The following is a 24,071-nucleotide window of genomic DNA, read 5'->3' as shown; positions in this document are numbered from 1 at the left end:
ACAGCTCCGCGAGGCCTCGCGCTTGTGGCGCAGGCACACAACGGGCACCGCAGCCCACGTTCGCGGCGTTTGTTTTGTGCCTGCCTGCTCTTTTCTTTCCCTTTTGCCTGGCTTTAGACCGTCTTGGCGGAAGCAAACCCTGCTGAAGACTACACTAGCACTGATAATTTTATAGAAGTACTTGTGAGCTTTAATGTCATTTTATACTTCCTTAATCTTTTGACTGTTACTTAATGACAAATCCCCAAAGAAGTGGGGAGGTGGGGGAAGATTAAAAGGATTTTGAGATTGTATTCTCTGCTTTCAGTCAAACTGTCCCAAATCCTGCCAACACAATTCTCCAGTGCCCTATGACACTCCTCCCCAGACCACCAGGAGTGAGTTTCTTATTGTATTTACAGTAATCTAATTACAACAGTTCTTCAATTCAAAGCCAGCTTTGGTATACAGACTTTAGCAAGAACTCTCCTCTAGTGCAGATTGCAAACTTTAATCTTTTAAACTAACATAGAACACCCCCTTCCTCCCCAAAAAATTTCTGAAATGCCTGTGTAAGCTACTAAGATATATTCCCCTTCCCACACCCGCCAACACTTCGCTCATCTTTTTAAGTTTCTTTTGTGCCAATATACTGCCTAAGGTAATAACTGAGTTCTTGAGAGATAATATTCTGCGAGGTTATAAAATGATGATAAAAGCAGGTTGCCTGCCAGAAAATTCCTTTTTAAAAAGATATTTCTCTAAATATGTGTAGTTGCCTTAATTTTTTAAACGTCTCTCTGTTCTTTGTAGTTAAAGAAGCAGCTTAGTAGAAAAAATATAGACTGAACATTTTACTTTAAAATTAAATAGTTTTGGCTTCAAATTGTCAATACTCAAAACCACTTGATGCAAATCTGAAAGCTGATTAACTTTATTTAGAAGAAACAGAGGACAAAAGTAGATGGAATTTGTACATAATAAAAACGTCAAGAAATGAAGACAGAAAAGACTGTTTTACATGAAGCAAAATACAAAAGTACATCCACAATGAATTAGCAAATGTGGACATTCTTAGTGTGCCACTGCAGCCATCTAGCTCTATACATGAGTATTGCACTGTTCACTTTCAGTTCCATCACAGGTTTTCCACTTAATGCTTTTACAGTAACACTGGGTTTACCAAGACATGTATTTGGCGAGTTCGAGGCAGCTTTTCTCTTTTTCCTGTTTTTGTGAGTTGTTGTTGTACAGTCTAACCTGGAGCTCACTAAGGTTAATGAAATCTTCAGTCCCCAAAAGATTAGAAATAATTTTGGTCTCCCTCATTACTGTGTTATTTTGAACATATACAGAGGGCAAAAATAACATATTCTCATATTACATTTATGAGTGTTTCAAATACTCAGTTTGTCCTTTGGAATCTGTCTGGTTTCTGTGAGATCCATCAATCATTTTGCTTTCTAGTATATTATAAGCAGGCCTCATCAAATCAAAACTGTTTTAATATTTAATTCCTTTTGTTGAGATTCATTGCTCTCATGGCCAGTCAAACTTCAGCTATTTCCTACTGTTTTCTGTGAATGTTGAAAAACTAGAAACACAATAGTATCTTCTCTGGTCTCACATTCACTCTTGAAAAAGTACTTCTAAAGCATCCTGTGCTGTTTTCCTCCAAGCAAACTGTTCATGGCAATGCTCGATAAATGATGCACTTGTAAAATCTTTGGATTTCTATATGCTCTGCTTAATCCAAATAACCCAGAATAATGAAGTGCTTTAGAAAAGTTCTTATGAAAGAGCAAGAAAGAGCAACTGCATGAAAATCTCCCAGCTTCCATCAAAGTGTCTTGCAAATGACAGTTTGTACGTAGTAGTAGTTAATTTCTATGAGATCTAACTTCAGTTTCAGTCTCTGAGATAATAGATCTAATCCTCACAGTCCACTGAATTACCAGGTTAGACAATGCACAGGAAATATACTGACCCTTATAAAAACAAAGTTCATTACCAGTTTGGGAGATATTCTCGTGTGAGAGACTGACTCCTCCAATGAAAGAAAAATGTTGTGTTGCTGCAATGGGAAGTGTGAACAGGGATCCCAAAGTGTATGAATGCCATCTGCTGGCACTAAAGAATATAACCCTCCATTCACCTGAAAGACGGATGTGGAGAGTCAGATTTCATATTTCATATTGGCCTGAGCCCCTCACATTATTCCATATCTAAACTCACGTCAATAGAAGAAGAATTAAATTGATATTATATAAGCTCTCCTTTAATAGGTATCTCTGTGCTTCAGTATTACATTTTTCTAATGTTTTGCATCATCGGGGCTTGGTGATTTAGGAATAAAAGGCATTTCTGCTTGCAGTTTTGCTGAATATCATGTTTAGATGTACTAATCCTCATGTAAGTTTATTCGACCATTGTTTCACATGTAGTGCTGCATGGAAAGGGTTTTGCCAGCAAAGCCAGGTTTAGCCCAGGGAGTTCATCTCTCTGGGTTTGTGACCTTTATTGCAGCAGTGCAAGGCACAATCTTTCCAAATTTGACAGAGACCTCCAAACTCACAGGACCTGAAAAATACCAAATATCAAATGAGTTTAGCTTGCCCTTGCATGCCTTCTGCCTCTAAGCTGTTAAGATTTACAGGCAACTCATTCTCTCTTTCCATAGCAATACTCCAAACACTATAAGATGTCAGTGTGGACGGAACAGTTGGCATGGGAACCTTCCAAAAGAGAAAGGTGTGTGAATTAATCTGTAAGAAATGGGACTGATTTAGGCAGTTTTGCCTAGAAATGCTAGGGTGAATTCAGAGGGTGTGGCTGTAGTTTATAATCAGGATTATCATATTGCCATTTCATAATCAACAAGTAGTCAGAGCATTCCTTTCTATATGCTTGATTCATTTTTTTGGATCTATGCATGAAGAAGGGGCATCAGCTCCATCACACTCCCCATAATGCACAGTGGATATAATACACTATATTTTTTCCAAGGATTATCAGTTTTTGTGAGCCTTTCCTCATTCCACAGTTTTTTCTTGAAAAGATGTTTCTCTTTCTTTCTTTTTTACTCTAGGCACTTAATGTTGTTAGAGAGGACCTGGAGCCAAGCAAGCTGAGACTGCTGTCGTTATTTAGTGCCCAAACTCTAAAACAGGGTCAGAGCTAACAGTGTAGCTAATGATGGGAAGTGGTTAATGAGGGGTCAGCAAAGGGATATGACTAATGAAGGGAAAGGATTGCAGAACTGCAAAGTCACTGAGTGCAGTGCATGGCAGATAAAAACTTTCTAAGTCCTTGTAACCCCAAGCCCACAACCATGTTTTTTCCCTCCCACTCCTCATCCTCCTAGCACAGCAAGAATTACCAAATCACCCATGGCAGGACCTGGCAAAGCTGCAGCTCCCACTGCTGGAGTTCAGGCTGACTGCACACACACACCTCTGACACCCAGCCTCTCCCTGCTCCACAGGGAGCTCAACAGAGTTGTACTGGAAAGTCCCCTAAGCAAGGACCACAATCTTATAAATTCTTTCCCCCAAAAAAAGGTGTTCTGTGTCTTCTACAGACTGTTAGCTGCATTATAGGAGTGAGTACAGTACAGTGCTTTAAAATGAAAGTAATTCTACTGCCATCACCATCATTAGTATTATTTTTATTGTTTCCTTAATAGGAAAAATAATTAAAGGAAGTATAGGGTTTGATTTGGAAAATCAGGAGAAAGAAGAAAACTACACTCCACATAGAGAAAGGTACAAAACCATTGTGCAGAATTTAATCTAGTTGTGTATGGGATTGTACTTGATGAAGTTCAGAGGCTTGAGTCTGGGGTTAGTGAAATCATGTGGTTTCCTTTACTTTTGAATATTCCTTTCATCCAGTCAATACTCAACTGCCAGTGTGGTTGGGCAGAGATCAGGGACAGCATTAGAAAGCTGTGTCATCAAGTATTCACTCCTTAACAGTATCAATAGGATCTTACTTTGTCATTTGAAGTAGATGACTTGTAGTTCAAAACAGACTTGAAGGTACTTTTTATCAGTCTTCCCACACCTGGTTTACAATTCTCTGTTTCATATTTTTCTTTTCATTTGTAGGAATAAATACAATAACAGCAAAAAGAATCTCTGGTATGCCACTACTGTGATATTCCCAACTTGAGAGCCAGTGGCGAGCTGCTGGCTCTCCTGATTAGGAGCTGGCAGTGATCAGACCATTTACTGGACCTTAAGACATCATGGATTGGCTTATTCTTATGCTGCCATCTCTGAAAGGTGCTGAGAATACCTGAAAGCTGTTGCTCATCTCTAACCCAATAATTAAATAGCTGTAACAAAGTCTGGAGGTCCCTCCTGATTTTCCAAATACTTGTGTGTTTCATCGGTCCACTGCAAAGAACAAGGAAGCAGAGCAGGGAGTTGAATGTCTAATTAAATGGGTGGAAGGCATCCACTCAGCTCTGCAGAGACCTCCTGGGAGAGAAAAGCAAGGAAAGAGGTGCTCAGTGCCTTCACATGCCTGGGTTTTATCTTTGCTTTGTTTGTAACCTCAAAAACATGGAAGGACTTCTTGCTGTGTAGATCTGTAAATCTGGTAATGTTTTATTTCATAACAAAAATGGAGACATGGTAGAGATAAACCTGAGGAGTGACTTCATGCTAAGCACAAAGTGTTACTTTAAATGTCAACCTCTTGGGGAAGGTTCCCATGCCAACTATTTTCTTTGGAGGTTATGCTATGAAAGTGGGTGAACACACACCCAACTCATAACTCACTCAAACTTCTACCTGCATAAAACAGAGCAAAAAAGCTTATGAAAACACAATAGCAAGAAAAGCACACAGCTGGGAAACAGCAAGAAGGACATTTTATTTAAAATTTAGTAAAAACCCAAAATGTCACAAGAGTTGCTGCTCTTCTATGCAGCACACCACACCTAGGAGATTAAACAGCAATACTGTAATTTGTACCTATTTATTCAAGGCAGGGATCTGACCTTTCCAGGCTCATTTGTTTCAGCAAACTTTGCTCATGCTACTCATGACTGCTCATATTCATAAGGCTTGCAAGATTAGAACATCAAATAATTGCAGATAATATGAAGACAGTGTGACAGAAGGAACAATAGTGTTTCTTATTATGTGATTATCTTTCTTTTTTTTTCTTTAAAGCTCTGAGAAACCACTTCAATTACTTTGATCATTTTCCCATCAAAGGTAATTTTTTTTAATTGGCCACTGCACTTCTACAGATATGAAGCTTTTTTGTGATCTCTGCAAATCTCAACAAATACATCAAACCATGTACTGTAGTTCTACTAAATAATATTATTGTAATTGTTTTGTTCAGGGTTTGTCAATGTCCACCCAATCATTTTCTCAGTTGTATGGAAAAAATGCCACCCTGCAGGTTGAACAACAGATCTAGACTGCTTCAGGGGATGGGTGGCTTCAGTCTTCTCCCTTGACCCCAAAATGACACCATGACCTGACCTATAAAATGAGGATAATTAAATCTATTCATTTTTATAAACACTAGTGCAAGACATGGTTGAATAGCACAATGTAAATTTAAAATCTTAGTTAAACTGAGGCAGAGTGCCAAGTAATCACAATGCACACACAGTATTTGAAACCAACTCATTAATAGTCCTGCTGCTGGAACCAGTTTCCTAATGGCTCAGTAATGAGCTGACTACAATCACAAAACCATGCTTCTTGATAATTTTTTTAAAATATGTAATTATAACGTGATAATGTCTTGAACTTGTGTGTGCACAGGTAACAAAAAAGATACCTCCAAACACTTAACGGCCCAGGACTGAAAGTCTCTTATTTTTTATTCACAATTTGTATTAGTAAAACGCTGTTACAAAAAGAAAGGAGAATACTCTAGCTTTTTTGTTGGTAGCTGGCAGTGTTGGGGTACTTTAGTATGTTTGATCTCTGTTACTGCCTGATCCCTCGGCCAGAAATAGTGTGCAACCAACTCACTTCTCTGGGTTCCTTCCCTTGCATGCTAGGGTCAACCAGAACTAGCAGACAGTTTCCTTTCCTATGAGACAAGATGCATCTGCAGATGAGGCATCATGCTTAACCAAGCACATCTCTTCATATGCAATGAAGACATTTTATATGTTTGAGTGGGGTATGCTGCTCTTTCATCCCTGCCTGGTTTTATCAGTAGAAAATCAGCCAACAGCCTCACTACCAACAAATGCTGGATATTAAACTCCCTCCTTCCTTCCAGCACACTATTAACCTAGGTTATCTACTCAGGGAACATTTTTAAGCCCCATGGTAGATTTATATTTGGAATTTGCAAAAGTCCTTGCCTAATCCCTCTCCATTACACCACGGGCATGGATCTGCAATGGAGAGGTGTTGACATCCATGGCATACAAGTTAGGAGATGGCCTCCAGTAAGGTCTATCTCTGGCCTTGGCTGCTCCACTTCAGAATCTTTAGAAATGAATCAAATATAACAATACACCTCACAAGCTTTCCTGTTGCGTTCCCCATTCAGGCCTGAGCAAACAGTTCATCTGGAGTTTGTTGCCAGCCATATGCCTATAGACTTCACCAGACACAGACCCCACAGCTCTGCCTTCCTGTTCCTCTCTTGCCTAACAACAACAGGAAAATGGAACTTCAAGGCAGAGGAGTTCAGGAGACACTAATAACATTTTAAATTAAGTTCTGTACTGAGAGAGGACTTTTTTTAGGGCTCTTTCCTAGGTCTACATCGAATCCAACACAGTAAAACTCCAACTCTGGCTGTAGTTCCCCACAGCTACTGCAGCAGAAGCAACCACAATCCTCACAAAAGAATACCAAATGTATGTATTTTGACCTTCCTTAATTATTTTCTGCATCTATAATCATAGTGCATTCAGAGACAAATGTAAAAACCTATAATCTAAATGAAGGAACCACTCCTCCACAGGGAAAGACAGAATGTTATAATTTTTCCATTTAAAAATTGTTAAGAAGGTAATTACATGCTATTTCCAGTGAAAGCATGTTATTTATTTCTCAGAATGATTCAATAATACTTAAGAAGTCTTTTCTGAATATACCAACAGATCATTTTTGAGCCTGTTTATAAATGAAATATTAAATGAGAACAAAAACAGTCACAATGCCAACACCTCTGCAAGCAAAACTTTTCGATCAGCTTCAACGTCGGTTAGCAAAGTAACAGGCATGCTGCTCATTTGTTTTCTGTTGTCTGCAGAGATGTCAGCCTGATGTTATTTCAGTTACTACACCTGCCAGTGAGGCTCTTCTCCCTTTAGCTGTGGCTTGACAAGGAAGGTGGCTCTTTCTGTTGGCTCAGCGAAACATTTGACTGACCCAAGTCCTGTGCCATCCTAAGTCTTCCAGTGTTTGAAAAGAAGAGTTGTTAATCCCTGGGATGCCTTTTGTTTTCAGTTACTAGGAGGCAAAATATTCTTTGGTGCCTCGTGCTGTGAAGTTTATGGGTGATTACCTCTATTGCAAAAAAAAATACTCAAGCAGCAGCTCTTTCTGCTGCCAAGAGAAGCTCCAGGCCTTGCATTTGGAGCAGAGCATCACATGTATAGAAAGCACCGTGTACAGCTGGGCCTTAGGGCAAGGGATGAATAGTAGCTATAAGAAAATATCCTTATCTCAAAGACCAAAAGGATGTCAACAGTTGCAGGTGTCATCTGTTAGAACCAGACAGGTAAACACTAAATAGTAAACACTCTCTGCAAACACTGAGCTCAGAGAGTTGCAGCCTCCCAGATGGAAATCAAGATCCCAGAGTAGAACTCCTGTGTGTCTGTATAGTATTATTTCCAAAGAACATGATTGATCCATGCATTCTGTGTTTCCCATATCCTGACAGAACCCATGGTATGCTCCCTACCATGGGTATCAGACATCACCCTCAGTTTTTCACTTGGATTCTCCCACATTGATATTTTCACCCATTCAGATCCAAAACAGAGAAAATGGATGTTACTTGTTAAGCAGGTCAGGAATGCCAAGTCGCTGTGATCAGCAAACCCCTCTGAGCCCATGCAGCATTGCTCTGATAGATCGCATTTGATGCACAAATGAAGGAGGAAGCAGAGGTAGTATTTTGTCTATGTAACTTTTCTAAACTCGTGAAGCATTCAATAAGGTATTTAGTAATTCCTGTGCTGCTGAAAGCAGTTCTGTTTCTAAACTCAAAGTACATGTGACTTTCTCCTTGGCCATCTGGCATTTCCTTGTCTAACAAACTTGAAAGTGACTGTTCCTCCCCAGGGATCCTTACAGATGTACATGGAGAGGTCTCAAAGAAGGGGGTGAACATCAGAAAACCCATCTTTCCCCAGCTATCCTCATTGGTGCAGTTACCTATAAAGCCATGATTACCACACATTTATTCTCTACAGGTGCCATGTGAGAAGTTCAGCTCACTCAAAATAGTAGCTGGGATGAAGGGTGCAATACAAATATTGCTTAACATAAACCCGGATCCTTAGGATTAGTGTCGCGGCTCCCCAAGATGCCGCTGGCACAGGACTGGGCGCAGCTCTGTGTCGGACTTCTGCAGCCTCCCCGTCGTGCCAACAGCACGGGCAGGGTGCCCCAAGAGGTCATCTCTTCACCAGGACCCCTCTGCCGAGACGCTCCCCAGCCCAACGAAGCGCCACAAGCCAACCAATCTCCTGCACGCCGAAGCATCTCGGTCAGCTGCAGCAACGCCGGCTCCCCGTCCCTCCTCTCCTCAGCCCTGCCCCTACCCCGCATCTTCCTCCACCTCGGTGCCCGGCCCCGGGGCAAGAAGGCGCCCCCGAGCCCGCGGCGTCCCCGGCGTCGGGCCGGGCCTGCGCAGGCCCTCGGGGGGCGCGGCCCCTCTGAGGGAGGGCACGGGCGGCGGCGCCGGAGGAGGCGGGGGCCGGCGGGTCCCGGCACCCCTGGGGCGGGCAGGGGGCGGGAGCGGCGGCGCCCCCCGGCTGCCGAGGGGCCGCGCCGCGCTCTGGGGCGGGGTCTGCGGGCGCCGGCAGGGCGGGCGGCGGCGGGCGCCACGTCGGCAGCGGGGACGGGCAGAGGAGTAAAGTCTGAGCCGAGCCCGGGCGGGCCGAGCGAGCTGTGAGTGCCGTGCGGTGAGTGAGAGAGGGAGGGATGAATGGATGGATGGGTGGATGAGCGGCCGCTACCCCCGGCCCCGCCGCCAGCCGGGCAACCCCGGAGCGCCCTCTCTGCCTCCCCGTGGATGAAGGGGAACTTCCAGGCGAGGAGGCGGGAGAGCACCCGGCGCGCCCCGGCGGAGCCGCTGGCGGGAGAGGCGGGTCAGGGATGCGGAGCCGCCGCCACCTGCCCCCGGCGCGGGCACAGCCCGGCCGCCTTTGTGCTGCCTGCCGCGGCTCCGCGGGGCGGGAGGGCCGGGCCAGGCGTAGCGGCTCCGCCGCGGCCTTGGCTGCCACGTCAGTGCCGCCGCCCTGCGCCGAGATGCCGGCAGTGCCCGCGCCGGGCCGGCCGGGGTTATGGGCGGGGGTCGCTGCCGGGCCGCCTCCGCAGCTCCGCCGGGCATGCAGGTAGCGGCGAGGGGAGGAAGCGGCGGGGACTGCGGGGCCTCGGCCGCCAGAGGGTAGGGGGGGGCGGCTCCTGGCTGCGGGACCGAGGGCAGGGGGGCTGCTCTGCCCTGCCGCTGCCACCCTCTCTGGGCCGGGCGCCCGTGGAGGAGCGGTCCCCCCACCTGGGCGGGAGGGCAGCGGAAGAAGCCGTACTCGCCTCGGCCTGGCTCCTGGATGGTCTTGTTTTCCCTCGAGAATTTTTCCGACCCAGTAGAAGCTGTCTTTCGGGTTTTCTTCTTTTTAAACTTTGCAGTGTTCAGATGTTTGCTGTAGTAACGTGCTCTTTGTTTCATACATGTCTCTCGAGTCCAGCTTGATGGAGTAGCATATGAAGAGGTTTTTTGTGAACTGTTTGGGACTGGCTTAGCTTTCCACATTAACCTAGCCTAGTCGTTTATGTGGTGTGGCCTGAAGATCAAGGCAAGTTGATTTAGCCCTATGCCTGGTTCTGGGCATTGTATGAACTGCAGATACTGCCTCTGGATGCAATTAAATGCTTCCTTCTGTTCATTGAATTGAGGTGAAAATGAGAACTCTGAATCTGGATGTCCCTCCATAAGGAATGTAAATATCAAGTACATGTAGCATGTTTCAGTGTTTCCACTGCATTGCTTCAGGCAGGATGCCTCTGTATAACTGGAGGGGTACATACAAGACTGCTTAATTTAATATGTGGGTACTGGTTTGTATGCACATCAGTTTTAAGACTGCTCAGTAAATATTATCCAGCATATCATGTAAAGCTTTCTTTTAAACTGTGGCTAAATATTCAGAGAAGTTAGTATTGCTTCCTCAGTGTAGAAATGGGCAGCGCTGCAGAAGTGCAAACTGAAAAGTGATCCTTGTCCAGCAAGTGACCAGGTCTAAATGTCAGGTAGGTGCCAACAGAGAGGTGGTGGATGCTAGGGAAAAGACTATTTTATTAGCAGAGGTAGCAAGGAAATTCAGAAGCTGCTTTAGGCACAGTCCAGTTTTGTCTTTGAGGGTCTTCTCGAAAAGGAGATCCAAAACTGATCTGGAGCTCAGGCTTTAGGAAAGTGTTAAAAGAAATGGGGAAGGCTCTTCTGAAAACTGAGCTTGGAGGAGGCAGAGGATGACAGAACTGGTAAAATGGAGTTTTCATGGCCTTTCTGAAGCTGTGCCTTGCACCTTACTGGAATTTACCATGTACTTCTTAGGAACCAGTTTTGGAGAGCTAGAAAAGGGGAATTCTGGTTCATGCCACCTTTGATTTTGTATCTTGTAAATCATTGCATCAGAGAAAACTTGATTGCCAACATCAGGTGTTCTGTAGGACCTCTTCTGGACCGTGATCTATATTTTGGTTGACAGTGATGGAGAAATGGTGCATTCTCCATCTAGGGTAGATACACTATAGTAATGTCCTGGGCAGAATTAAGGGTTTTTTTTCCAGGAGATATTATACCACTCTCTTGCTTTTAATCGTGGTGTGTTTGGTTTTTAATACCCATATGTTGCATTACCTTCCCAGCTGTGTTCAGTTCCCTGCATACTGAGCCTGTTATGTACATTACTTACAGCAACTTCTTTTGGAGGAAGCTGTAGCCCATCCTGCTGTAGGCTTGGAAGTAAGTTGTAGCTCATACCTGGAAGCTTCTGATCAACTTCTTGTGGTCTCTACTTGAAAATGCAGTCTCTTTTTCATAGCACACTTGCTTTCAAGCTCATCTTGCTTTGTATATAAATCTGAATTTTGAAACTTGAGTTTTAAACTGAAGGCTTTTTGAAATACTAGCTGTGCTCTTGCTTTTTACCTACATGTTTTCTACATGCCTGGATTTGTTTTTGTACTTTAGTGCTGCTAGCACTGACGATTCTTGCTAAGCTCAGTCAACTCTTTCCCTTGCAGTAACAGACTGAAACAGACATTTCCATCCTAGGAGTAAGGCAGTGAAGCTGATAGTGAGGGGTTGATTGTGCAGCTTGGAGCTGTACCCTGAAGAGCAGCCATAGGTGGGATTACCTTTTTTGGCTTCAGGATTATTTCCTTGTTTAATTTGGAGAGTAGAAACTGTTGCTCTTCCAAACATTTAATTCTTAAACTATCATACCTAAAAATATATTTTTTTCCGTGTACGTGAAGTACATCAGGTTCATTCAGAAATCTGCTACAGCTGCTGAAAGAGGTAAAGAGTTGTTCATGTGGCAAGGGTTGTTTGTTTTCCATCAGCTCTGTAGCCAGGCTTTCTACCTGCCCAGCTTGTAGCCAGAAGGAAGAGAACTTCTTTTGTGGTGGAACAAGACGGGGCAATGGCTTTGTTTGCAGCTCTGTCAGGTGGAAGTTCCAGCACTGGCTGCTGCTGCAGCAGCCGTCTGGAGCAGCATTAAGCTGCCAGCTGAAATTGGTCCCATCCTTGGGTTGTTTCATTGCTACCCACAAATATCTGAGTAGTGGCATTGAAACAAGCCAGTTTTCACTGGCTGCTGCTTGGGCCAGGTTTGTTGTGCTGAGACAGAAGGGCTTTTTGTCTCTAAAGTCAGACATCAAGAGCATCGGCTGAAACTTTGGAAGTTACACACATCTGTAATGATTGGAGCCCACTTCTCAATGGAAGGCTAAAACTTCACACAAATTACTGTCCAAGAACTGCAGGCTTATTAAGGAGCATTTGTGTCTTAACATGGATTATTGTGCCTCATAGCAGTCCTCATGGCAGCACATGGAGCGAGTAAAATTATCTTCATGGCCCAGGAAGGATTGGTGTCTTGGTGACAAATTTCTAAAACTGTGGCATCTTAAGGCTGTACCAAGTGTGCTTCTTCCATACTGTGGGGATTTGTATTCCGGATTCCTACTGTACACTCATGTCAGGTATGTGACAGTCACTGGTCCATAAGATGTCATTAATATTCTTCCTTTCTTATAGGTGTATGCAGAATACTTTCGTGGAAACAACTAACTAGTAATCTTCACAAAGGAATATATTTGGTGAGTAAGTTTTATTTCAATTGGCTTTGATGTGAATGTACTTGTGGCTATGCCATTACTTCTAGAGCTTCTTGGTGCTTTCATTCAGGATCTTAAACACTGTTAATGTTACAAATAGCTCTTGAATTAAAAACCTTCTTTTAAACAATTTCATTCTTTTTGGTTTTTTTAGCCACAGTGTAAAACATTTAAACTTTCTATGTATTTCATATCCTGACAGTATGGAAGTGTGTTTCCTTTCAAATCAGTTGAGTGACTTTGATCTTTATTTTTTAAATTTTTTTGTATGAAGGCTACAATTTATTTTAATATATTGTTAAGAAAGATGAGAAGTTATCTCATATCTCTTGAATGAATAGACAATAGACAGAATCTTCATAAGCACTCAGGGAAAAAAACCCAAGAAGTAGTTGAAGTAGTTTACATTTATCCCTGTTCTAAGATCTGGGTTTGCTTCCACTTCTCGGCAAGACAAAACACAGATGAAGAAGGAAACTGGAGTGTGCTAATGATAGGATAAATTTTGGCTTCATGAATGTCCGTATGAGTTTTTCTGGGCCTCATGGAGACCTGCCTCATTCCGTGTCATCATTCAATGAACATGTTAAATGAAGCTGGAGGCTTTTCTGCAGTGACACAAGTGAATTTGGCATCACAGGATGAAAATGCAGAAGAAAGATCTCTTTGCTTGCTTTCTTCTTCCCTTTTTCTTTGGCCGGTCTTTGTACTTTGAAGAAGATTCTGAAGACTTATGAGGAGAGTTCCAAAGTTCAGGTTTCTGATAAATCTTTGCCTTGTTGCGTACATCTGCGGTACTGGTAATCGTTGTAACTTATGATTCAGTGCATAGTGGGGACTTTGAATGGGCAGCTTCCAAGTTTCCAAAGTTCCTTAACCTATAGCATGTCTGAATGACTGACCTCTGCACAAAAGTCTTACACTTGCATCTCTAGGTCGCTGTCTTTGGTTTCAGCTGAGTTGTAATCTCTGTTGGGTCTCATGAACTTTGCTTTCTCTTCTTCGTGGGCGTGCATCTTCAGTGGGAAGCTTGAACAGGACCTTCCCTTAGGATACACTGCAGTCTGGTCACCGGGAGACTTTTTGATGTAAAGCGGGACATACAAGCCTAGATCTTAATAGACAAAGGAGGCATTGAGTGCTTTTACCTCCACAGTATTATGTAAAATCTATCTCCAGTTTTTGAGGAAAATAGTTCTTTTCCTGCCCTTTTGCTCTGAAGACTGGATGAAGTAATCTGCCACCAAGTGGTTATTCCAGGCCTTTGACCTCCAGTCAATAGAAATACTCATCTTAAGTCTCTGGAAGGGAGCCAGGTTTAAAACATGCTTCTGTGCATATCCTGTTCACCAGATATGCTGCACTGTGTTTTGTACACAGCATTTTTTGCATCACTTTTCAGAGCCTTTCAAGTCTCCTGAGGTATTAAATTGGATACAAAGATGCATAATGCAAACTGTAACATAGATATATGAAAATTTTCTGTAGAAGTTCTTTGTTGGATCCTGGTTTTGATTCTCTAGGATTCCCTGGAGAGCTTTACAGAAAAACAAAAGGACGTGAATTGTGCTTTGCAAGATCTTGTGTGCCAAGTGATGTTTTGGGTCAGGCTGTGAGACTTTTCTGACAGCGATGTGATTCTGTTTCCACTTGCCCTGATATCATAGAACTGTGAATAAAACCTAGTACAGGCTGGTAGGGCACATCTCTTGCAGCATCAAAGAGTCGTCAAGGTTGGAAGAGATTTTCAAGATCATCCAGTCCAGCCACTCACCTAGCATCCCTGGAATGCTTCCAGGCACCTGTAAAACCACCCGTCAAACAGTAGTTTTCAGCTTTCTGATCTGAAAACCCCTGAAGGCTCTCTTCTGTGTAGAACAAATTCAATCCTACCAGCAATGACTTCCTTGCCTTAGCTGCTGTTCTCAGGTGTGTGTAGTTCTCCGTTGACTTCTGGAGCCTGATAGCAGCAGGTTGCCAGTGCCTGAAGAGAGGCCACTGGGGTCTGTCTAGATGCAAGTGAGTGAAACTTGCATCTATTTAACTTTTAAGGAAAAGCTTGGGATCAACAATTATGTGACCATGAGGTTCTAGGAAAGGTAATGGGAAGGAATGCCTAATCTTAACCGCTTTTTGTATATAGTGCTGTGATTTTATATGTGCTGCTATTTTTTTTTTCTACTGTACTTTTAAACTAGACTAGAAACTCTTCTGTGAAATCCCCCTGCCAATACATTGCTTTGCTCGTTTAGCTTTGCAGGAGCTGAAACCAAATCTGACAGTCTAAACCAGATGGTGGAGAATTTTGAAAGCATCCCTTACCTATCTTGTCTGCCACTCTAACTCTTCCTGTTGGACAAATCTTATTTTAATTAAATACTGGTATTATGTCATGTAAAACAGATTCTAGGGATTTCATCTGGGATGTATCTGCTGTTAGTGTTGCTATGTTCAGTACATTCTTAATAGCAGAAAATGCTAAACCTTGTGTGAAGTCTTGTGACGGTTTCTAGTGTTCTACCTATGTCTGAAACTGGTACCTTACTCCAACACCTCTCTAAACTTTTTGATAATCCCTGACAGTGTTTTCTTTGTCCTCTTAAGATTAAATAACTTTTCTGAATCTCTTTTGTGGGATTGTTGACAGAAACATTTTGAAGCTCAAACAAGCAATTTCATCTGGTGTTCTTTTAGGAGTTACATGCTGTCTAGATACAAATAAATACACGGAGATAGTTCTTTATAAAAAATAATTTACCTCTGGCTTTACTAATTTGTCTCGGGTCTGCTTTAAAACTGTTTTGATCACTTTTTCATTCCTTTGTTTGAATTAAGACTTGCTAGGTTCTGGCTTGTATTTTACTCTTTTTAGGACTTTGCCTAAGGCAGTGTTTAAACTTTTTCCACATTGGTGGTAATCATCTTCATGACTGAAATGGCCAGATGTTAATTAGGAATGTAGTTGCTTCATCTTGATAGAGATAGCTTGATTGAATAATGTCAGGCCTGTCAGTTTCTTTTGTCTACCCTTTCTTACAGTGCTTTATATTATTTCAAGTTGGAAAAAAGCAACAAACCTACATGGAACCTCACATAGTGAGGATGAATATTGTATTTCTTTCAGCTTGCATCTTTTCTCAGAACCTGATTATCCTCAGTTGCTCCCTGTGATTGGTCAGGTTTTTTTTTTTTTTAAATTTTCTTCCTCTTATTTGTGATTAAATAAAACAACAAGAATAACAAGGAGTTCTATAATTTATACTTTTTTAAATTGTCTTTTAGCCCTCGTGTTTTCCATCCTGATGTGTCGTTACTCTACAACTTCCTCATGAGTGGAAGCAGGGAGGCAGACACTGATCTCTTCCCTCTAGTGATCAGTGACAGGACCCAAGGGAATGGCATAAAGCTGTTTAAGGGAGTTTTAGGGTGGATATTAGGAAAAGGCTCCCCCAGAGTGTGGTTGGATACTGGAACAGCTGTCCAGGGAAGTGGTCACAGCACGAGCCTGGCAGAGCTCAAGAAGTGTTTGGACAATGCTCTCAGGTACATGGTGTGATTCTTGGGGCTGTCCTGTGCAGGGCCGGGAGCTGGACTTCAGTGATCCTTGTGGTTTCCTCTCAGCTCGGGATATCATATGATCCTTTCCTATTTCTTAGCTGACATGTTTGCATTTCTGGCTTTTGAGTGGCACTTGTTCAGCATTTCCATCAAACTGGCCATCCCAGTAGTAGGTATTTTTGCTTGCTTTCCTGTTCAGCTTCTTGTGTGTTCTGAGCCCTGAACTGATACCCTTAGTGCTGATTGGGAGGACTCTTTAATATTCAATTTAGGCTTGCTTCTCATCCAAAGGTCTATGATTTAGTATGTGGGTGCCAGTTTTTAGTGTGATGTTTTAACTTCATAATAATACTGTGAGGATTTTAGCTCTTGTTTTCCAGATGAGTCTTCTCACCTGCTTCTGCCTCCACATTCCTTCTTCAGATCCCAGCCTCTGCTTTCTCACCCAGGGCATGTACAAAGAGATCTGGGCACAGCAAGAGAAGCAGGAATTATTTTTGTGGTGCTTGTTGACTCCTGGAAGAAATGAAATGATTTAAAGACTTATGCAGAGGGAAAGGAACTAAGAGGTCACTGGCAAAAAGACAGAAGCATGCTGACTGGTGTAATGTGACTTGTTTTTCCTTTTTCTGACCTTGGTGCTTGCTGAGGAGGGAAAGCAAGATTAGCAGGAGGACTCGGGAGGAGGCAGGACTTAATATTAAGGCATGCTTTGGTGGGGGAGGAAAGCAGGAAGGAAACCTGGACTGGTTAGTACTTTCTTCCCTTCCAGAGAAAAAATTCTATAATCAGAGCTGCTGATTGAGCTTTCTCTAATGCTTCCTCTGTCAGGGACTGCTGCTCTAGAACTCCTCTAGGAAACAGCTTCTAATGTAAAGAAATCTTCCCTGAAATATTTCCATTGGAGAGTTTGTATAGAATTAAAACAGTTTAGGTCTGCTTCTTCCACCACACCATTTATGCAGTTCCGTGTCAAGATAAAGCGTGTGTTTCTGTTGCTGTGCTTCCATCTTCTTTTCATGGCATTTGTTCAAATTATGCTGCAAGGACTTGGTGTTTTTAAACAGCTTTCCAAGTACTAGCAGATCTCACAGGCGTGCTGCTCTTGTTTCTCTAGTGGCCATCTCCTCTATGATCACTAGGCTTTTTTTTCAGTACTTAAACATAAGCTCTTGTATGGCAGTAGCTGTTTTGTTTTCCTACTTGCTGTCTTCTTGATTGCTTTTTGAGATGCACTTGGTGTGGTGTGGCAGCTCTCACCAAGCATAAAGTTTAAGTATTGAGCCTAGTTGAATGCAAAAGCACAGTCTGATAATAAAAATAGGAGCAATTTGACAGGACCTGCTAGCTTGTCTAATAATGAACAAGAAGTTATCTTTGTGGAACTTAATCTACTTGAATTTTGGATTAATGGATTACATTTATGCTTTGCCAAAAAAGATGAATAGCACGTGTGAATTTCTTTTTTCAGGCAATAATGAATCAAACGGACAAAAATCAACAGGAAGTCCCATCCAACATTCATGATGAACCACCAGAAGGTATGCATTCATGAAATGAAGTAAATCAATCAGTTCTCTCTAAAAATGGATCTGCAAGCTGAACAGTTCAACTTTCTTTTACATAACAGTGAACAAACCAACCCTGGGGTGAGATGGGCCTGGATTATTGTTCACTTCTGCATTATCCTGATTACAAAAAGGCCACTGAATATAACTTGAGTAAACAACTGTACCTATAAATTATAGAGAAGATGGACAGTTACTGAAGGACTTAATTTGCAGATTAGTTTGCAGAGATATGACTTGATCTAATGGGCATTTATTTCTGCTATTCATTATGTGAGACATAAAGAGCCCAGCTTCATTTTTGGACGCGTTGCTCTGTTCATAGTGCATGTGACTTTTACGCAAGATGCATTAAAAAAAAATAAAAGTTCATTACTGCTTCTGGAGACTGTTGTCCATCATACAATTAACAGTGGTTCCAACTGTTCACAATCTCATGGTTTCATAAAATCAAGCACGCACTTGACTTCGTTAATGCAGTGACATTGTAGTCTCCTGAACCAGCTGAACATTAAATTGGTTATTAGATCTGCAGAGGAAATGCAGTTGCAAATGAGCAGAGTTTCTTCTAAGCAGTGGACTGGCAGGATTGAGCAGAGTCCTGTTTGCATAATGTGACTGGAAATATACTAGATCAAAAGCCATTCTTGGCATGTAAAAAAACGTGTTCTTATGTGTGTTCTGTCTGCTCTTGCTTTAAAACCAAATGTGTTGGATGTAGAGGTCGGTGAGTCATGATTCCTCTTGGTTCATTGCTTTTCAGTTTATAATGGCCTTTTAAAGTTCTGTTTGTTGGTCTGGGGTTTTTTTCACCTCAGCTTTTATATGTTGTATAACCAAACAATTTACTTCATTTGAACAACAGTATTGTCCACTAACTGTAGCAGAAAGGATTGAAGTCGAGTAGCTCACTCTATTCTTAACAACTATTAGGCAAGAAACACAAGTAGAAGAAGATGAGAGGAAAGGGAAAATAGGTTTTCATAGCACAGAAATTCTTCAGCTCTGTTATACTTGTTATAATAGCATGGTGTGAGGACAAAAAGTCTTGCGCTTTTGGTGTTAAGATCCCAGAAGCATTTCTGATAGCAAATGCCTGATTGGAAACTACACCTTAATGTGTTATCTTCAAGTCTGATTTTTAAGGCTGGGTTTTGTTTGCTTAGTTGTTAGGGGCTTTTTTGCCTTAAAGGTTTAATTGTGTTTGATGCATGTTAAACAACATATACAGAAAGTGAACAGCAGTCTGAAAAATAGAACCAATTCTTTATTGAATAGGGCAGTGGGCATTTTTTATCCTTCTAGAATATTCATTAGGTTTTCAGATTCAGAGCATAACAGCAGAATTTGATGATCACTGGTTATTCCAAAATTTTATTTAAAATCTCTTAGCAGCTAAGACTTGTTTTCTTCTGCACATTTTTTCTTTCAGTATGACAATTACTAGTTTGAATATAAAGTCTAAATAGATGGAGAAAGTTGGTGTAGTTAGAGGGAGTAGAATGAAGCACAGCTCATCTTAACATAAACTCCATCCTTGAAGAGGCTTTTTCCTTTTGGTTCTGATTCACCTGCACTCTTCAAGCCTTATGAGTTTAGTTAAAATACTGGAATACCCTTGGAAAGCAACCCCATTTTGAATGTTGTGCAAGGCCTTATACATGACACACTTACACCATCATAGAAAGATGGCCAAATGTGGATGGAAGGATACCAGTTCAATGCTGGCAAAATCATCTTCCTGAACAGGCTGCCAGAATACTCATTAGTGGAAAGGCTCAATTCCAAAACTAATTTGCAGTTTTTCTTAAAGATAGAAATAGTTCTGGTTAGTTCAAATCACGCTCAACAAGCTTGGTGCCCAAAGGCTTCAAAGAATGTGTAGAAGATGCTTTTGTGCTCCTGCTTTTTATGAGTAGTGCTATTCTAATGTGATATTTTCTGCCTTGAGAGCGGCACCAACCTTTGCAACCGACGTTCATTCAAACTCTTGTTCATTCTTGGGTTCCTTTCAGTGGGAAGCTGGCTGCAAGATGGACTGGTAGAGCCAACTCCTGGATAGGGAACTTGTGTCAGTTTCTCAGTACTCCATAAATCACAGAATATTCTGAGTTGGAAAGCACCCACAAGGATCATCGAGCCCAACTCTTAATGGAGGGCCCATGTGATCAACCCACAACCTTAGTGTTATCAGCACCATGTCTACATGACTGAGCCAATCTCCTTAGATTTAGGCAGGATCTGGTATTCTTTGGAAACATACTCTTTAGAAAAAAGGAGACCAGGCTTGTGTGTCCTAGAACGAAATCAACTGGCAATAAAACTCTGCAGTGCTGGATGTTTGCTAGAGCTCATGGATGGTGCAAATAGAATGGAAATGGAATGTGCCAGCCATTACCAGAAGTTACTTATACACCATCACATTCTGTATTTACACCTGTGAAATAGAGTAGATGTCAATGGACTGGCTACTTGAAGTAAGGTAAAGACAAATACATAAAGGTTACATTTGTTTGTTTCTCTTATTATTTTTAAAGTTAGTTATGATAGATCATTTTTGCTTACATCAGTTCTGATTCAGTGAAATCAGTTCTTGAAATTCAGAGGGATGAAACTTTTTGCCTATTTCACCCTGATGATAGTGAACCAGTTAAGTGGAAGTGAAACAGTTTCTGACCAAATTTGTTACAAGTTCTATTAGTCTGGTCACCAGAATCCTCTAGTGAATAAACCCTAGACATTGGATTTTATGGCAGACTCTGCATACTTCCTCCTGAGTGTGATGCTTTAAAGACTTTCTATGTAAATAGAAATTCTGATCTCTGTGTGTTTGTGTTGGCAATGCATTTTTGCTAGAGATGTCCATGTTGAAAGCTGCTGGCCTAGAATAAACCAGCAAGAGTATTATATGGCTGTCATTTATGTTTTCAGTTTCCATTACCCTTTCTATAATCTATATCAATTTCTTAAATAAGAGACCAGTGTGAGCTGGAAGGACTTTCAGTATTTTCAACTCCTTTGGGTTTCACGATTCTGTATCCTTGTTTTCCTTTTTTGTCAACTTTGTAGAAAATTCTCTAATTTAGGTGGCACCTTTTGCTTGAGTTATTCCAGACACGCACATAGGAACTCTGACCTCTACAATTTTTTAATGAATTCTGAGTCCTAGGTCAGTCCTGGCACCATCACAAACATATTGGCAGTGCATGGGAAGTTGCTCACCCTACTTTTCATCTTGTAGTAGATGAGTGCTGGGACATGACTCTTGGAATGTGTGCTCTGGATGCAAGTTGTGGGCAGTGAGGGCACTGGGGACAGATCATCTGTTCAACCAAGTGTGGCAGGGCTGGACAGAGGTCTCCCGTGCCTCTAGAGCTGTTTTTTTCTTTCCTGCTACCTCCTAGAGTAGTTGTCCTCCTCCAAGCATGTTATTTCTGCTCCTGACTCCCTCACCTTTTTATTTCATGTCTGTTTATTCCCTAGCTCTGCCCACTGTGGTTCCACTTGCTCTTTTCTTGGTTTCTCTGTTGTTTGTTATTTGGAACTAGGTGTATGAGCATCCAAAAAAGCAGCCTGCAAGGTAAGTATAGACTGTATGCAATGGCTGTTAGGCTAGAAAAGGAAATACTTTTGAGTAACACTTTTTTGAAAATGCTTAAATCCTGGTGCTGAAATTGATTTGCTTGTTGTTCCTTCCCTTAGGGTCACTCAAAGATCACCCACAGCAGCAGGCTGGCATGCTTTCTCGTGTGACTGGTGGCCTCTTCAGTGTCACAAAGGGAGCTGTTGGTGCCACGATTGGAGGTGTTGCTTGGATTGGAGGGAAGAGCTTGGAAATTACCAAAACAGCGGTCACATCTGTGCCTTCCGTGGGAGTGGGTCTAGTCAAAGGAAGTGTTTCTGCTGTAGCTGGAGGCGTTACAGCTGTAGGATCTGCTGTTGCAAGTAAAGTGCCTTTAACAGGAAAGAAAAAGGACAAGTCTGACTAAAACCAAAACTGAGACATACTCAATTCTCCAGAATATTGCATCAGTGGCATTAAAATCTGCTAAGATTGGGACCATGAGAAGCCATGTGTCTTAGACACTTCATCTTCGAACGAGTTGTGCAAGTAACTCAGTTTCATCTGAAAAGGACAGAAGCATGGCTAGCACAGCGTATGAGGATTTATTAGAGCCTAGATTGAAGCTTTGTATCTGGTGAAATGTTACACTTGATAACTATAGAAGTGAGTGTATCTGAAGGAATAATACATATTTGAATAGTCATTTACTGTACATCTTCTGCAGTTTTGGACTAAAATGTGAATGTAGAAATTCAGTAGTCTCTGTGATGCCATTGATACAACAAGATGACAGTTATTGTTCTCAGTGGTTTCCACATCTTCCTGCTAAGCATCCTTCAGCTGTGTGAAAGCACTGTTGGACATACCCAGTCTTGGTTCTGAACCTGTACTTGCAGGCAGCCTGTAAACTATCCCTGACTGTATTCTGACAGCGAAGACTGTAGCAAAGAGACTGGAGGTGTGCAGAATTTGGAAATGAGAATGGGAGATAGATAGAAGTGGAAAAGTTTAACAAATGTGGTAGAAAGAATCATAAAGAGTAAACTAACTTAATGCCTTATTAGAAGAAAATCTCTTTTTACTAGGTGAAGCTGTGTAAAGAACTGTCCTGTTGTTACAGTGCAGTTTACAAAATGAGCTTTAGGCTCTTTATAAATCCTGATATCTGAAACTTTCTCAGTTTTTACTGAAAATGTGATTGCTTCATCTCAGGTGTATTTAATAATATGCATCTATCTCCTGCAAGTGAGAACTTGCTTCTAATAAAGTTCTTATAAACACTAGAAAAAAATGACAGCCTGTGGAAAATGGGCTGATGTTTGTGGTCATCTAACACAGCTGTCTAACTTGCTAGGAATTCTTGTGTAGCTGGAAACCACTGAAGAACTAGCAAAGCTGTTCTCTTAACTCCGTGATACACCAGGTTAGCTTTTTGCTCTGTTTAAGCAAATGCAAGGAAATTTTCACTACATTTCGTGTACTTTTCACCTTGATTTTTGAGTAAAATGCAATACTTTCATTTAAAACAAACCAAAAACAGTAGATGAGGCCTTAAAAAAAAGGCAACATGATTCAAGTAATATGTATACTGACAGATTCCAAATGTTTACACCTCAGATGGGAACACCTGTACATCCTCTGCAGCGTGTGAGGCAAAATGCACTTGTAATGACACAGCATGAGGTTGCCTTAAAATAGAAACCATTTGTGATCTTTTATTTGTGTACTGATTTTAAAAATAAGTAATGTCTTTGGAAGCCTAGGGAGGCATCTGTTCATGGTGTGTATGCAGTATTTTTGAAAAACTTTTGTTTCTATGGAGAACTTGTACACTTACTTTTTCAGTGGCTGTGGTTGCACTAGGTGGTTATATAGGGGGGGGACTTTTTAAAAATGAAAAAACCCAAAACATATCACTTGTCAAACTTCTTCCTCTGTTCATGGGTGTTGAAAGTGCACCTTGTCTCAATTATGGTATTGTAGTCACCCAATCTATCTGAGCCATTGGTACATCAACTGCACTCTGCAACAACTTTATTTTATATCAGAAATCATATATGTTGGAAGCATGATACTTGTAAGCATGGAACTTGGGGCAGTGGGGAGCGCAAAAACCCAAGAAATGACATCTGCTCCTCTGTTAGATACACCAGCTGCTTGGTTCTGATCTGCTGCAAGGGGGAAATGAGGTAAGTTGATGCAACAAATGGAAGACTTTAACTGATTATTTTATAGTCAAAAGCAAATTGTATAGCATGTAGTATTGTCTAGAAGTACCAGTTAGCTCTAGAAATGAGCTAGTCTGGATATCAGAGACAATTTTGCTGCAGCATATAATTTAGTATGGTCTGCTCCCCTGCAATTTCCAGTGTAGCAACATCCCCCAAGTGCTGCCACTCAACTCTTTAGGAATCACCTGTTTGGAGCACAGTGATAATTTGTGACACTCAACCAAACTCTTCCTAATAGTTTTTCTGTAAATGGGAATGTTGAACTGGTCCTACCCATTTTTTAATTAAATTCTTTAATTGTAAACTATGAAACTTGCAGCAAAACAAGCATGGTCAGAGATAAGCAATGTTAGGTATGTAAGGAGTTGCCAACACTCCATTATATTTTGTTCTTAACGTATCCTGTAGCTATTATTTTGAGTCTTGTAAACCGAAACTTTTACATGGCATATGGGTTTAGTTTTCAAAGAGCTTTGTCCTGTATCCTGTGTGTTTTCCATTCACTTATGAAACTTGCTTCATCTTAAAAACTTGTTCCCATTCTGTCCTGGCACCTGTGAAACATTAAATTGTTGCTGTTTCAGACATTTGAAAGCTT

General features: G+C 41.6%; 1 protein-coding gene across 4 annotated transcripts; it reads left to right on the top strand.

The window, feature by feature from the left end:
• Window positions 1-8,962: 8,962 nt before the first annotated feature.
• Window positions 8,963-24,060, top strand: TMEM263 (transmembrane protein 263). Of its 4 annotated transcripts, none has more exons than XM_064702520.1 (4): window positions 8,963-9,112; window positions 12,472-12,533; window positions 17,581-17,650; window positions 21,380-24,060. In XM_064702520.1, the coding sequence occupies exons 3-4, from the start codon at window positions 17,587-17,589 to the stop codon at window positions 21,664-21,666; spliced, it is 351 nt and encodes a 116-aa protein (XP_064558590.1). In that variant the 5' UTR covers window positions 8,963-9,112; window positions 12,472-12,533; window positions 17,581-17,586; the 3' UTR covers window positions 21,667-24,060. The 4 variants fall into 4 exon arrangements, with proteins under 4 accessions (XP_064558590.1, XP_064558592.1, XP_064558591.1 ...); XM_064702522.1 differs by having other exon boundaries at window positions 8,995-9,098; XM_064702521.1 differs by lacking the exon at window positions 8,963-9,112 and adding an exon at window positions 9,392-9,544.
• Window positions 24,061-24,071: the final 11 nt, after the last annotated feature.

This window comes from Zonotrichia leucophrys, chromosome 1A (assembly GCF_028769735.1).
Source record: "Zonotrichia leucophrys gambelii isolate GWCS_2022_RI chromosome 1A, RI_Zleu_2.0, whole genome shotgun sequence".
Lineage (NCBI taxonomy): Eukaryota > Metazoa > Chordata > Aves > Passeriformes > Passerellidae > Zonotrichia > Zonotrichia leucophrys.
The sequence above is the reverse complement of the archived record's forward strand: the minus strand, read 5'-3'. Positions and strand labels throughout refer to the sequence as shown.